The sequence below is a fragment of the Lygodium microphyllum genome, chromosome 9, assembly GCF_053477565.2.
Source record: "Lygodium microphyllum isolate KBCC chromosome 9, Lygodium_microphyllum_v1.1.10, whole genome shotgun sequence".
Classification (NCBI taxonomy): Eukaryota; Viridiplantae; Streptophyta; class Polypodiopsida; order Schizaeales; family Lygodiaceae; genus Lygodium; species Lygodium microphyllum.
Genome location: NC_141143.1, coordinates 126,245,161 through 126,257,846, shown reverse-complemented (window position 1 = coordinate 126,257,846; position 12,686 = coordinate 126,245,161). Strand labels below are relative to the sequence as shown.

At 38.7% G+C, this 12,686-nt stretch overlaps 1 protein-coding gene across 2 annotated transcripts in view; it reads left to right on the top strand.

The window, feature by feature from the left end:
- LOC148031559 (S-adenosyl-L-methionine-dependent methyltransferases superfamily protein) overlaps positions 1-11,180 on the top strand; it is a 48,891-nt gene extending 37,711 nt beyond the window's left edge. The window contains exons 4-11 of one of the 2 annotated variants that reach the window (XM_087685105.1): positions 1,231-1,305; positions 3,359-3,439; positions 3,545-3,689; positions 3,773-4,010; positions 8,594-8,774; positions 9,897-9,980; positions 10,082-10,492; positions 10,707-11,180. In XM_087685105.1, the coding sequence (XP_087541231.1) occupies positions 1,231-1,305; positions 3,359-3,439; positions 3,545-3,689; positions 3,773-4,010; positions 8,594-8,774; positions 9,897-9,980; positions 10,082-10,492; positions 10,707-10,949 (1,458 nt within the window). In that variant the 3' untranslated portion in view covers positions 10,950-11,180. The remainder of the gene's footprint in view (positions 1-1,230; positions 1,306-3,358; positions 3,440-3,544; positions 3,690-3,772; positions 4,011-8,593; positions 8,775-9,896; positions 9,981-10,081; positions 10,493-10,706) is intronic. The other variant, XM_087685106.1, reaches the window with a different exon arrangement.
- Positions 11,181-12,686: the final 1,506 nt, after the last annotated feature.

Below are 12,686 nucleotides of genomic sequence, written 5' to 3'. Positions count from 1 at the left end.
ATGTTGTTCAAGTCAAGGAGATGCCTGACAGCACTTTGGGAACCTATGTCTCTTATTATGGCATTTTAGTTGCAGCTGTTAATATTATAGGACACTCAGAATGTGGTAGATGACTAGAACACCGTGTTGGTCTTTGCTTGTGATGAACTCATCCATCTGGCTGATGTCTGTTCATGTTGTGGCCTTAAGAGCGTCAGAATGTGAAAACCTGCTTGATTCTCTTTCTCCCAATATCTCGTAAGCCCACTGCACTTCCAACACGGTATTCAAGTATATGCTCTTTGATCTTTGCCTGGGTGGGTTTGGAGTAGATGTAACTGTGATTTTATCATCATTATAGTTTCAGTAATGACATCCATGAGATAGTGCTTCCAAAAGATCTGTGCTTTAACCTTAGTCAGTTGCGTTCTGGCTTCCACACTTTGACCTTGTTGCATGGCTGCATTGTGGGTTCCACATCCTTCTCTTGGCATTCGACAGTCAAAATGTTGGCCTCAAGATGATAGTTGGCAGCCTCTTGGACCTTTGTCTTGGGCAGTTGCTGCATGTAGACAAACCTTGATTTTTGGTTCTGAGTTGATATTTATGGCAGCATTCCAATGTCCTTTTGCTGGTTTTTGCTACCAACTTTTATGTACTGATTGCAGATCACATTCAGTTATGGGGTTGGTGGATATTGCTCAGCTGGAAGCTAGCATCTCCTGGCCTTTTTGCTGTTGGAGATTATGAACAGTTGGTTGAATTCGTTCTCATGCTTGGCCAGGAAGGGGTACAGGTGAAAGGGAAGGCAGGAATGGGAGGGTTGTATTAATGCCTTGGAGATTAAGGGAGGTAGACAAGTGAACAGGGCCATTTCTGCCCCTCCCAACATAGACAGTTGCACCTTTTTAGCCAGTTCTAGAAGAGTGAGAGCAATTTTTCTTAAGGCTAAGGTTGCTTGAATCTTGATTTACCAAGCGTATACTGGTGAAAATAATCAGGGATTTTGCTCAAAAGAAACTGTTATTTGTGGAACTGAGTGGAAGAAGGTTGGAACCGTTGATTGAGTTCTTTTTGCATACATGTTGTGGTATATGGATCCAAAGGCTCCAATGCAGTTTCAAACTAGACCTGTATCGTAGCTCTTTATTGTTGTGCTTCTTTGTAGAAGTAAATTCACTCTTTCAATGTTTTCTTAAAGATAATCAGTTTATTTTATTTATAATAACCTGTGTACTCACTCCTTTTTAGGTTTTTCCAGGTTTCTCAAAGTGGACTAAAAGCAGTGTTCTCAGTCAAGGCATGAATCTCAAGAAGCAACATGAAGTAAGCATTTGCTCTCATGTTCTCACTCTTTTACATTGATTAGATGTGTTTCCAGAGTTTAGGAATTCAATCGGTTTCTGAGATTGACATACACAACCTAACTTGTGGTGTCTGATGGTATAAAGTAGACAATGTTGATGCTGGTGTTCTTGTGCAGAAAAACAGTAAGTCCATCCATTCTTTGTTTGTTTGTACTTGACTACCAGTGATGGTTAGCAATCTAAGTTATCACAAACTACCAAAGATGTAGCATAAAGCCTCCCATTGAAACTAATGATGTCAAAGAGCTAAATGCTGGGAAATTTATGTCATCTTTGTGACATCTAGCATGCACATCTTGTTGTTGGTACAAGCAACCTATTTAAAAAAATTTATTGATAATTAACTAAGGTGGCACTGAGTGGGAGGGATACTCCCAATACACCACAGACGTAGAGAATGGAGAATCCTTAACTCCAAATGTGTGCAAAGGTGAGCAGCAGAGGAACCTGAGAAGTTAAACAGAGGCACTTTCAATGGTATTGGTTAGAAAATATCTGAAGGAATTCAGAAAGGTTGAAGCAGCATCAAGAGGCTTTCCATTTGGATCCAAGACCTTTCGTAAACACGTGCTGTCACAAGACAGCGAATGTTTCTTGCTGATTCCAAGCTTAATAACAGCAGCCGCACCTTTATCACAGTTACAGAATCTGTCATACATAATTGAAAAATCGAACTAGAAACTACAATAGAGACAAATCTGACCATAAGTCTTAGCATCAGTGCAAGACTACTCTGCAATGTATTCCTGACTTTATGTGCTGGCAGGATCAAAAGAAAAAGATATGGTGCTAGGTATGTGCATGATGTGGTACTAGTCTGCTCATGCTACATTATTGCATAACCAACTCTTTAGGACATAGGTTGTCCTCGCTTACACGTGAGCAGAGGGGTACCACACAACACACATGCCATTAGATCTTAAGCTGTTAATAAGTGGATGACACATGTCACATCATATTACTTATTTACACTAACTTGTTTCATCACACTTCGACCTTTACATGAGACACACATAAATCAATATTACCATCTCATCTCAACACCCTCTCTTTAGGTAACCCGAATGTGCTACGGGTGAAACCATGTTTAAATTGAGTTGGAAGTACAAAGGGCAATGCTGCAAGGAGGAGAGCATTACAGAAAATGTATAAAAAAACGTTGGGAAAATGCAGAGAGGTAGAATCATTGGTGTCTCGAAGAAAAACACAATTATACAGTGATTGTTGCAGAGATATGCAGAAGACAAGTAAAGCTGAAAAAAGGAAAGAGCAACATTGGTACAATCATATGCTGTCTATTTATTCTCCATGCAAAGAAGTATGAAAAAATCTGAAAGTTGAGCTGAAAATCTGCGTAAGTCCTAAAATTTTGATCGATTGCCATGCTGGGAAATTCTGCCTCAAGTTATGCGGTTTAACAATCCTAGCAGGGATCATCAACGGGGGCAACCTCAAAGAAGATGAAACATGTCTTCACTTGTAACTCTTGCAGATTCGCAACACACAGTCCAGCTGTTCAAACTTGGTGTACATTGGCTCACAATAAGGAGCTCTTATAAGAAGATTCTGCTATTGTTCTAGCTATTATTTGGTCACTTGGTGTACATCTCCTCAGTCCTGCCTTTATTGAATTGCGATATGGAGCTCTTGTAAGAACATTCTACAACTGTTCAAGCTACAATTTAGTAATTGAGCTTGTGACATGATAGTTACTGGAAACTCCCTAAAACCCAAAAACATCTCTGTTTCCAGATCCTTGTTCAGGTTCTGTTTCCTCATCTCCCATAACTCATAGTTGCTGGAGACTCCAAATTTGTTGCATTTCTGTTGTTGATTGTATGCGGATTTTCATTTCTTCACCCTGCAGGACTCTATTCACATGCTATAGTGAGTTCGAATGTTGAGGTTTTGTTTGTCAACATTAGCGCTGCAGCAATACTAATTTTTGAACAAAAGTTATAGATTGCAATATGACTGCTTGAATAAAATCATGCGGCTTACATTGTCTGTAGGTTGAAGTCTTGTCAGCAGTCATAGCTAGTTTGATGCAAACAGTTGATGCAACTCATGTACTGGATGTTGGAGCAGGACAGGTATGAACTACAGTGGAAACTTTTGGTCAAGGTATCTGAATGCATTTAATAAACCTTTGGAAACTCTTGTGACTCTATGGATTTATTTGTTACACGTGATGACAGGGTTATCTTGCACAAGTATTGGCATTTGCATATGGGCTTCATGTGGTGGCACTTGATACATGCACACATCATGCTGATGTTACAAATGCACGTAGCGGACGCATAAAGAAGTACTACATGGCTCGTGGGAGGAAGTCCATCATAGGTAAAATTGAAGTGAAACACAGCATTTGTCACATGTGCTGTCTGGCAGCACAGACATTTTTACAAATCACTTGGTGTGAGCAGATTGCAAGGACATCATTGGGCCACAAACAGTTACATTCCATGTTGTGCCTGGTAGTAGCAAGGAAGACTTGCATAGCCTTATCTCAACCCTTGCACCCAAGATTTCTATGAGTCCGAAACCCAAGGAAGGCTCTGCAAACAACAGAAGCTCCTTTCAAGGGCAGCTCCTTTCAAGGCCACACTCCTTTCTTCTGGCAGGCCTCCATGCCTGTGGAGATCTTTCTGCGGCAATGCTTCGGTAAGATTTAAAAGTTGGAAAACCTGCAGTGCTTTGCTTTTAATCTGTCAATTTTTCATGATCATGCAGTGAGTTATGACAGAGTGTGCAGGCATACCATATCACTGATAACCTGATGTTCACTATTATACACCCATTGTAGTTCAGAGCAATTTAATGGCAGCCGTGCCTTTCTGTTCAAGTTTTGTGTTTGCATCTTTTGTAAAGGTCTATTTTGTGCTTCTCACAATAGAGTTTACAGGAAGGTTTTGGCCAACAATCTGTTACTCTTATTAAGGAGGTGCAGGCGAATAACGTATGGCAACTTTCATGAGCATGTGTTGAGTTATGACTAAGGGTTCAGACATGTCATTCTGCTGATATTATACACTGATTGTAGTTTGGACTTATTGAACGAAAATTGTGCCTTACTATTCAAGTTTTGTGTTTGCATATTTTGTAAATGTCTACCTTGTGCTTCTCACAATACAATTGTGTGAGAAGGTTTTGGTCAACAATTTGGTATTCTTATTCAGTAGGTGCAGGTGTATAGGATATTCTGTCCAGCTATGTAGATACACTCTATGAGACATTTAAAAGAGAATGGAAATTTCCAATCTGCACGTGCAAGAAATGCCAGCATGGCTCTTGCCTGTACTCTTGGCTAACATTTGGAGGGGAGGCACCCCCCCTTGTAGGCATTCACATGTGTGTGTCATATCTTCGAAAGGGAAAAAGAGAAAACAGAATTTTGTGAAGAAAGGGCTCAAGGATGGTCTAACAAGAAAATCATGTATAAAATAAGATTAATATGTGAGTGTCTGCTAAACGTCTCAGACTAAAATTTAAATTTTTAAGTCGTGTGTAAATTAACATTAATATGTAAGTCTTAGCTCATATTTTCTGCTAAACCTCTGTGACTAAAATTTAAATAGCATGAAAAAGGTTAAGCATGGCTAATTCAGGGTTACAATTTACTGAGATATTTTGAAATGCTTGACATGCAAAAAAGAAAATAAGGCAGCCATACTGTGTGTTGCTTTTTCCTGTTTCAGGTTATCAAAATTCTGCAAATCCTGCAATGTTGATCCATAGAGTGTGTTTTACTTCGTACCACACAGGCAATTTACCAATTGGGAATGGAATATTGAAATTTCCAGGGGTTTCTTTTTCCTGGTTTCTGAGATATGACTGGTGTCATTTGTGAATTTATGTCCAGACTCTGACTGATCTTGTGTTCTTTACTTGATCATTGAGTGCAATACACACAATCAGTCAAGGAGCATTCCGCATGCAGAGAGTACTGCACATTTCCACATGTAGTGGATAATGCACTATTTCCCGGCACCTTGACATGCATCAGAAAGCTACTGCCCACCTGTGTTACTGTAACAGTTACATCTTCAAAGTAATAGTCTACCTGCTGCATGCTCATGAGTATGTGAAACATAGCAAAAACAATCAAGGCAACAATGAAGTAGGCCATTCTTTTGTTCCTAGAACAAGATAACCATAGTCTTTATGGAATACTCGTTAATGTTTTTTTTGTTATTGATAAGCTATGTACCAATAAGACAGCCACATGGGCAGAAGTCGCATGCAAGATTCTTGGGTGGCTGAGATACATATGGATATGATTCTGTGAAAAAAAGTCAAGTCCTCGTAGGGTTACAATTGTAATGAAGTATTAAAGAGAGAACCATTGATTGTACACTCTACTTCTATTTTGCATCTATGTATCCCACTCAATGCAGACTTTATATAAACTCACAGCCAAATGTCAAGCTAAAAACTGTTTCCAGCTTGCTCCCAAGGAAGTCTCCAATCGGCAAGGGAGAACTCCTGTTTTGATATGATTTTAAATCCGCAGTTGCACGTAGAACAAGCTGAAAATCTGTTCTGAGAAGGCAAAAAAAGGATGGGTAATCCCATAAACTGTGGTAGGGCATCTCCTGGGAATTGCCTTATATGATGGAGAGTGGTCTGTCTGTGCAAGCCAAGTGCCCACAACATAATTCTAATGAGCCACCGAGTAAATGAAAAGATAGCTGCCAGAAAGGTTCTCATGCTGCCAGTGACATAATATTGCTTGGAATGCTGGCCGAAGTAGTCCCCACCTAGGCAAGTGGTATATGAGAAGAACAATACACTCAGATGATTTGGGCTAGTGAAGAGTGCTCCAGACCCATTCCCTTGGATCCCACCAAAATCAATATATTAACTGCTAGGCATATCTGCAAATGCTCAATTATTGCTTTCACTTTGGAAAAAGAGTTCAAATTGTCTAATAAAAGCCCAAGCTTTGTTTCTGTCATGAAATATGAGGTTTATTTCCTTTTATTCTCATAGATTTTCTTTGGCTGGTTCATCACCTCCAGTTTTCTGTGAACTGTCATTCCCAGCCACATAAAATGTTGGATGGAGTCAAGCCCAATTGGGTACAGTGGAATTGGTGCAAGCTTGAAAAGTAACACGGAGTCTGACCTCTACGTATCCATCTGAAACCTAAGTACATGTCCCAATGTGATGAGGAGTCATTATATGTGAGGAAGCTAACTGACTTGTTCAACATGCCTGAAAGCCTTGTAGCATCCCATCTTTCAAGGCCAGCCACTCTTCTAGGATGACTTCATGAGAATTCTTAATTTCTCTTGGAGTTTGTCTTCTACTGAAGTCATCCTTACTGAGCTAGTTTTTTCTCTCATTGTCAGGATGATTGTATGTTTTCTTCAGGCTCTGACTAGGACATTGTTCCAAGGTTTTTTGCATAATTTGCTAGACCTGGCCATGCAGCACATTGACACAGCATTGCACACGAGACATTTGAAATCAGATGAAATAACGTGGATATATCACATTCTGGGTGTAAGGAGAATATGTAGCAGCATACTATCCTTTTTTGCAAATTTTGACACTTGAATAGGAATAGGGTTTAACCCTAGTTGGTAGTGCCATGGGACAAAAAAGTGCCCCCTTTACAGTTTAAGAAGAATTTCGTACATTCTTGAAAAATGTATTGCTTGAAAAGTCCTTAACATGCGTACATCTAGATTATTATAAGTATGCCAAAAATGTATAACTCTACATTTAACAATGTGCATGATGGTGAGACCATCCTCCATACGGTTATGTACAGTTTTTGGTAACTTGTTATTTATACTAAAGCTTGAATTTTATATGAGTATTTTGTACCGTAGAAACTCGTTCTGAAGAACATACACATAAAAAGATCCACAGATCTAAGTTCAATTTCAATTTATAACATGTGGTTGGTGATAAACATTTATACTATCAAGTATATCCATATCAAATATGAGAAGAGAATTGAACTACTATAGATCCATTACTGTACTAGATCATATAACACGAAAAACTTGTGCTTTATTACATTGATGAGGTATTACTTGAAAGTATCAATCCTCATACAAGTACTGGCCAAAAGATTAGTGGTTTTGTTTCCAATTACAGAATGTACGGATCTTATATAGCCATCTTTGAACTATGGTTATGACATTTCTGACTAGAGTGACCAAATCATTATCTTTTGGACCTCCAAATGGGCCAATAATATCATGTACTCTACTAATATATACTAGTATGATTTTTGACAAAATCAATCAGGAAAGGAATGCTTAAACTACTAATATATTCTAGCATGATTTTTGACAAAATCAATCAGGAAAGGAATGCTCAAACTAGTGTTGTACACACAATTAGCTGGCATAAAATTCATTTTTGATCCTTAACATCTCATAGAAGCTATGTATTAGATATTGCTAAATATAGAATACATCTTGCATGTGAAAAGATTAACAAAAGTATGATTTTAGCCTTGCAGTAATTTGAGCTTTAATTGAAATTATATGCTGAAATTTAGGTCTCAAAGTAAGGTAGTTCACATTCACATATTGTATGAAGTAGGTAGTCTCGAGCCTTTGAAATTGAGTGTAGAAATATTATAAGTATTTTTCTTATTGTGTCCATAGACTGAAAAACGGCCTGGAATTTCAATGAGATTTTGACCTTTTAACGTTTTGTTGAAAAAAAGTATTTCAAAAAGTTCAAGTTTTTTCAGCACATTAGAATCATATGGCAACAGTCAAACCATATATTCATCATACAAACATATGCCAAAATCTTTCTAGGAAGTTGGTCAGTTAATAGGACATGAAGGTGTCCAAGGATGTCTTATCACCAGACTAGTGTTAAAGAAAACCTTTTGGAAAGCATACTCAAGGTCTGATCAAAATTCAAAAATTTACATGAAACTTCAAGGATACCCATATGTTTCCTTAGATTACTGGAATATGCCTCCTTTTCTTTATGGTCCACAATTATCCCCCGGATGTTTGTATTAAGAATAGTTAACCTTTATAGACATTAGGCCATGGAATTTACGATCTCAGTTTTAATAGATGTCACTTAAGTCAAAAGGTGAAAATTGCTGAGAGAAACAAGGGTGTACAGTAGTGAGTGCAGAAAGGAAAAAAAGGGTGTACAGTTTAATGCTTTCAAGAATTACACAATGTAAAATAGTTCATAAAACAAAAGTTTTCCAAAGTATGCACTGATCTTATATGCTGTTTCTCTTGGACATTGTTGAGTGCGTTTGTGGTGTGCGATGAGGTCAAAGCTATTGCAACAGTTGGCTGCTGTTACAATCTACTTTCTGAAGATGACAATGAAACTCAATCATCGTGCAGTATCTTTGGTTTTCCATTGAGCAGAGCTGCCAAAGAACTTGGCTTAAACTTGGGCAGGAGGGCTCGAGACCTGGCATGTCAGGTCAAGTTTTCAAAACTTCCAGTGCTTTCTATCTTGTCAAAACTATTTTTGAGTGGAGTTTTATTCTTCATTAGTGATATTGTTGTTTCGTGATTTTTTTCTAGAAAGCCTAAACTATGACTGTTTTCAATCGTAATGCATCTGTTAATAGTCATGGATTCATGTAAACCACTCCTTGGGCTTTTGCAAATCAACAATCATTGCAATGCTCAATCACCAATCTTGTCAATTGGCCACATGTTACCATATTATCTCGTGGGGCTGCACAGTACACTTGAAGACATGCAGTGCTGAATACAAGATACAAAGAAAGAGCAGCTCAGAGAGACACAGTAAAGGTAAGTTCAACAGTACTGCATCACATGAAGTTTTGCCAGTACACAAACGTGCCAAGAGAACACAAGTTGAATACAAATATCATCTATGGCTTTTGGCAAACACAGCAGAATTACAGCTATGGCAGAGGGTGCAACTGTTGAATATTTGCATGCCTGGTTTAGAAAACTGGGGTCATTGAACAATCTAAGCCATATCTTCACAAGCTAATCATCCCCTCAATGACTAGTCAACAACTTAAAAAAGGATTTGGCTTTACAAAATTTGGTCCATATTATTGATGGCACACTAGACAGTTGTACTCATGGTTGCTATTGTTGGGATGTGCATGCCCAACTTGAATAGGATTTTGCTTTACAATTTTGGTACCATATTATTGATGTCATGCTAGACAGAGTGGTGTTCATTGTTACTACTGTTTTAGCATTGTTTCTGACATGTTTTGGGTAGAGTATGCCATAAGTTCTATCTCCTTAGTACAGAAGGAAAACGGATAGCCATCCTTTCCCTGATGTTACTTTTCTCAAGAGTCACGAGCATGGTCAGAAGCTTTCCTTGCAATAATATAACTCGCATAGAAAAAAGCATTGTCATACCCGTTTCCATCATTTGAAGAGTAGACACTTTCCTCTCCACAGCGAACACCAATAATCTCCTTAAAAACCTCATCTAGTTGGAGTGCAATTATCATCTTGTGATTTTGGATTCCCGTCTCATTTACAGAGTGGCATCTAAAGGTATTTCTCTTTACAGAAACTGAAAGGTTACCTGGTTGTGGTCATGCAGAGTGCAGATAGATGGAGGGACATTGGTCCAGAATCTGCCAGTTACAATTTTGAACAACATGCTCTAAGAGCTGCTTTTCAACTCGTAAGGGCAACTCCACTGCTTATATGTTTCAAGACAAGTAATCATTTTGCTGAACTCGAGCAATGTCTCACTACTTGTATTAATTGCTTTTTCTGTACAAGGTGCTACACCAATATTATCCAGAACTTGCTGCAACAAATCCATCCGTTGGTCGACTGGGTAAGACCCGACGCCGCAAGCAAGTCAAAAGATATTCCATGTTGAAGATGGTGAACAATCTGGATATTGAACCAAAGCCTTCAAGTCATGAAGTTACTTGCAAAAATGCCAATTTAAATGGGGAGAACTGTTTGCCTACCAAAGACAGGGGTGTCTCTACAGAAACTGACCCACAGTTGGATAATGTTACTGCAAATATCAGTCTCAAACTTGAGTCCCAGGTTAATCGGTGTGAAAGTTCCAGGAAAAAGGACTTTTTGGAGTTTACAAATGCTGCATGCAAAAGGCTAGATCTGGCAGGTATTAGCCAAGAAGATTTGGAGCAGATATGGGAAGGGATTGATCCTCAAGTTGTAAGTTCTGCTCTCCTGCATTTGTTGACTTGTCTAGTTCGGTGACATATTTCCTGTTGATGTTCTATGACCACTTCTGGGGTGGTCTGTTGATGCTTCACAGAATCCAGCCATTTGTTTATTTAACGCGCTTTATCAGTAAATCACTGGGCTAAGTGTGAATCATTTTGCAATGATTGAAATTTAGATTATAAGTTGGTGTTTTCAAATGCAGAAACTCATTGGCCCATTCTGGTCACTACGAGCCGTTCTTGGACCTGTACTAGAGACATATACACTACTAGATAGGCTGCTGTTTCTCCAAGAGCAACTGCACACTCCTTCAGCAACTGTTTATGGTGAAGGCAACCAAGTTTTAAAGCCAAGGCTGTTTGCTTTATTTGATCCTGAGTTGTCCCCTCGAAATATGGCAATAATAGCTGTAAAGGAAAGTAAAATGGACAGGAGTAAATGTTAGGAAATAGAAACACTTTCTTTGATGATTCAAAAGACTGTTGATGTAGTCCACTTAAAAAAGGTTTACCAGACATGACAGAGGAGATTATTGGTGGAATTTATTTTTCTTTTAACTAGGTACTTCCTTCAACATTGTACTGGAGCATTGAGGACATCATTTCTCAAGGTTTCTGAAAATTTTTGTTGGCATTCCTTTCAATTGATAAGGCTATTATGACGGCTCTCATTTCAAGTTTGTGGAAACATCTCAAGTTGGCATGAGGCATGGATTTGTTCTTGTTTGTTGCTGTAGTTAGGACCAAGCCTTGATGAATCAAGTTAGAAACTGTTAATATCAACATACACATGCACATTCTCTTTATTTGGTTAGATTTGGAGTCCTACCACTGGAATTAGTTACCCAAAGCCAACTGTAAACACTACGAAGGCATTGTTCGAAAATTCATGTGTCTTTGCATCAGCTCCAAGTTTAGGGAGATACACTGGAGAAGCACAAAAGGATAAGATAGATAAAAAATGGCACTCATAATCTTCATGAGAGCTACTCCACCAGCCCCATAAAGAACTTAAAAGGGGAACACTTGGGTGAGATCATTAGCGAGCTGTAGCCTGTAGGCCCAGGAGACCATCCCCCATGGGCTCACCAGCAGCCACATGACTACATGACAATCTAGACCATTTTTCCATCACCTAGTACATTCTTGCATCCTTTTAGATCAATAAAGGATTACTGCAGATGTTTCAGATTTCCACCATGAGCTTATGTTGGATCTTTCAATATATCAAGAAGGTTGTGATGGTTTTATGTTGTAGGTCACTTCGGTGTTTAGAAAACGTAGCTAAAAAACACACACACACTCTCTCTCTCAAATGTAAATGTTGCCTTTCCATTTGTCAATTTTCCATTAGGGCTTTGCCTTCATTGTGGATTGGCTGTCATTAAGTGGATGAAGCATGCAAGTTACACCCTTCTCATGAAGTGGCAAAGCTTCCAGGAGTGTGATGTGCTCAATATTGCACTTATTGACCATTGGAAGGTGAAGCTCAAAATAGGTTTGACACAAGCTTAACAATTTGCAAGGCATGTCAGCCAGGGTGGCAGTGGCAGTGGGCTGGAGGGACTCCCTACCACCACCCCATGAGGCTGTGCAATGTCTTAAGATACCACTCCTCCTTTGAGATGTAGTCCCTCACATAGTTCCTATTAAGATGTTGAAGTATCAAATGATATCTTTGCGGACAACAATCTAGTATGGATAACATCGTCTCCTATGCACTTTGTTTCTCTTGGGTTATTGCATTAAGAAACCTAAATAGAGCTCATTGGATGGTTGGACAATGTCACGGTGCATTATAGTAGTGATTGTGGGGTGAGTTGAACATAGTAAGGATTCATTGGCATCTATAGTCATTAGTATTTATATAAAAAAGAGAACAAATTAGATGATGTTTGTTTTCTTTGTTTTTTGGTGCTAAATTGTTGCCAATGGCCAAGGTAATTAGGATCATGCCAAGTAAGTCAAAAGTGAATATGTTTGCAAAAAACTTATGCCAAAGCCACCCAACAATTTACACCTAGAAGTTGTTGCATTAACCAAGAGCAAGCAACAATAAGTGAATTCATGTGTGTATGTAGGTGTATTTATACATATTACCAAGTGTGTTAGAGTAAGAGGATTCACTATCAACCAACCCCTTAGGCAAACCCCAAAAGAAGTTTAGAGAGTAGCATGCATAT